Source organism: Camellia sinensis, chromosome 7 (assembly GCF_055761805.1).
Source record: "Camellia sinensis isolate YWXY chromosome 7, ASM5576180v1, whole genome shotgun sequence".
Classification (NCBI taxonomy): Eukaryota; Viridiplantae; Streptophyta; class Magnoliopsida; order Ericales; family Theaceae; genus Camellia; species Camellia sinensis.
Genome location: NC_138967.1, coordinates 44206205 through 44209373, shown reverse-complemented (window position 1 = coordinate 44209373; position 3169 = coordinate 44206205). Strand labels below are relative to the sequence as shown.

The 3169-nt window shown below is 42.2% G+C and overlaps 1 protein-coding gene across 1 annotated transcript; it reads right to left on the bottom strand.

The window, feature by feature from the left end:
• Positions 1–657: 657 nt before the first annotated feature.
• On the bottom strand, positions 658–2590 carry LOC145794896 (uncharacterized). The gene is made up of 8 exons (XM_082877228.1): positions 2455–2590; positions 2328–2357; positions 1988–2238; positions 1705–1911; positions 1536–1625; positions 1352–1438; positions 949–1256; positions 658–679 (listed from the first exon to the last, which is right to left on the bottom strand). Exons 1-8 carry the CDS (start codon positions 2498–2500, stop codon positions 658–660), a joined length of 1041 nt encoding a protein of 346 aa, XP_082733354.1. The 5' UTR covers positions 2501–2590.
• Positions 2591–3169: the final 579 nt, after the last annotated feature.

Here is a 3169-nt window from a genome sequence, read left to right as displayed (position 1 = left end):
GCTCTAACTCCCAAACCGGGAACCCGATTCGAGCCCCGTCTTCTCCCACAAGTCTCTCGTGCCTAGGCGGTCGTGTGTGCCAAGTTTCGTGCTAAACCGACGCCGTTTGGTGATTTTGGGGCGTTAACGCCTCGAATTCAAGTTTCTTAAGGAAGTTGTTTGCCTAAAGTGAAATCCGGCTCTAACTCCCAAACCGGGAACCCGATTCGAGCCCCGTCTTCTCCCACAAGTCTCTCGTGCCTAGGCGGTCGTGTGTGCCAAGTTTCGTGCTAAACCGACGCCGTTTGGTGATTTTGGGGCGTTAACGCCTCGAATTCAAGTTTTTTAAGGAAGTTGTTTGCCTAAAGTGAAATCCGACTCTAACTCCCAAACCGGGAACCCGATTCGAGCCCCGTCTTCTCCCACAAGTCTCTCGTGCCTAGGCGGTCGTGTGTGCCAAGTTTCGTGCTAAACCGACGCCGTTTGGTGATTTTGGGGCGTTAACGCCTCGAATTCAAGTTTCTTAAGGAATTTGTTTGCCTAAAGTGAAATCCGGCTCTAACTCCCAAACCGGGAACCCGATTCGAGCCCCGTCTTCTCCCACAAGTCTCTCGTGCCTAGGCGGTCGTGTGTGCCAAGTTTCGTGCTAAACCGACGCCGTTTGCTGATTTTGGGGCGTTAACGCCTCGAATTCAAGTTTCTGAAACACAAAGATGAATTTTAGCTTAGAATGCAAAGATAAATTTTATACCTGATCTTCTGGTGGTGGTGTATATGGATTCTCGTCTTCTGCAGATTCCCTAAATGCCCGGTGGCCACTCGATGCATCAGGAACCTATGTTAGTCAGTGCATAATGTGTTAATCATATTCGAATTTCATACATAATCTTGAGTGAAAAATGAACTATCAAACAATTGTGATGTTTATATGGAACCTGTCTGTTGGGATCCACACTCGCCCCCTGTGACACAAGGGTCATCATCTCAGCTCTCATCTGCTGCAAATGTGTAGAGAACTCTGCTCGCAGCTCCTCCCTCAACTCATCCCTTAGCTCAGCACGAACCTGCTGCGTGATCTGATCAATAGTCGATGGATGGGGTGTTGACTGTGATGGCCCAGCACCATCCTTATACACCACTCTGCGAGGCACGATTCTCCCGTATGTGCGACAATATCCATGTCTGTCATGACCTATCAACTCATGGAAAATGGCATTCCTAGCCTCCAAAGTCCGACCATCCTCAGGTAGCATAGAGAGTTGACGATTAAACTCATCCTGTATTGAATAAGACACACAAGTATACGCGAAATTAAGATGGTTGACACACAAAAAATAAACTTTAAATACAATCAAAGGTGTTTGGAAACTACCAAGGTCTGGATAACCTCTGGGTCATCTACTCTACGTGTCATAAGCCAAACATTCATCTTATCAGTAGACTCCCCCTTACTGGTCATCTAAATTTTTTTTTAGAAATATGAAAATTAGAATCCAAATAATTTGCAAATATACAATGTTTATTTATATAGAAAAATAAAACAATAAAATGTAAACCTCATGCCGTATCTGAGAGAAAGTAGTACGCCCTGTGGTATGAGCTATGCCGTGAGCTCGCCGATTTTTAGCGTTCCTACTTGCAATTTTCTATAACAAGTTCAACAAATGTAAGTATGTAAATATGATTTGTATGTTTACATATCATAAATATAACGTAATTGTATACCTCAGCATCGGAAGTACGCCAATACTCTACAAGTTGTTCCCACTGGCTTGGCACAACGTTCATAGGAACATCATCCTTCAGATTAGGATCAGAGCTTCTAGGCTTGAAATACTTAGCCTTAAGCTTGTTCTTGTGATCCTTCCATATGCTGTTGCAGTTTTTCATGCAGATTGGCTTGTACTCCTCTGGACATATATTCAAATTGTCCTATAAAACACAAAGTTTAAGGCTAAGTATAACACAAATTTGGAATTCGAATTTGTGGACAAAAATATACTTTTACCTTCACATCCTTCCAGATAGCATCAACAATATCATCAGGCACACTGTTCCAGTCAACAAAAGTAAGAGGAACAATGTTACCATTCCGGACAATAATGCCAAGTTGAGTAGTTAACTTGGCCACGTTATCTCCTATTGGGCAGTAATTTCCATCAAATTGTATGTGCAACTTTTTACCAGTACCCCACTCTTTAATGCCCTTGGCACATCCTCTACCACGCCTAGTCGAGGTCGATGAAGAACTAACATGACCTGCGATATACAATAATAATAAACAATATGCAATGGTAACAACCAAATGCAAATTTAAATAATGTGAATACAAATCATATCAAATAAACCTGATGTGGGCTGTGAAGAAGTCGAAGGGTCTGCAAAATACAATGAGAATAAACAAGTTATATATAATGAGCATAAATAAATGTATGTGTAAATAATTTTCATGCAACTCAAAGCAAATTTAAATACCTGCGGATGGCTCATAAGCTGATGATGATAGCTGCTGTGGTGCCATTGATGGTGGACGCACCGATGGTAGGCGTGGAGGCCGAGTACATGGTAGCTGCTGTGGTGCCACTGATGGTGGTCGATACGGTGGTAATGGCCCCTCCGATGCTGGCCGATGTGATGCCTCCTCTAATGGTGGTGCTACTGATGTCCTGTTATGTAGCACATCAGACATCATGCGCCGGGGATGATCAGGCTTCCTCTTCCTTCCCATAATAATCTTCAAGCAATATAACATTAATTGACATTAGAAACATAGACAATGGTTTGTCATCAACTATAATATGACATGATTTGAACTAATACAATTACAAAGACAAAGTAAATTAAGAAATTGATGATTAACTACAACCTTGGCCTTAATTGAATTACTAATGTTGATTACATATCAGCCTATTTGAACATCAACTGTTTCCCCTTCTGCGGCTTCCCTCACCCAACCAACTTCTTCATCACGAAGCATTATATTTTCTTCCAATTGTTGGCTCATGTATGGCTCGATTTGTGGATCAGTTGAACTCATATCAAATAAACCTCTTTGAGACATCTTCACCACGACTTGCCAGTCTGGTTGTAACGGGTCTGCAACATACCAAACTTGCTCTGCTTGGGACGCCAAGATGAAAGGTTCATTGGTAATTCGATCATCTTGGTACAACAAATGATTGAAGTTCAC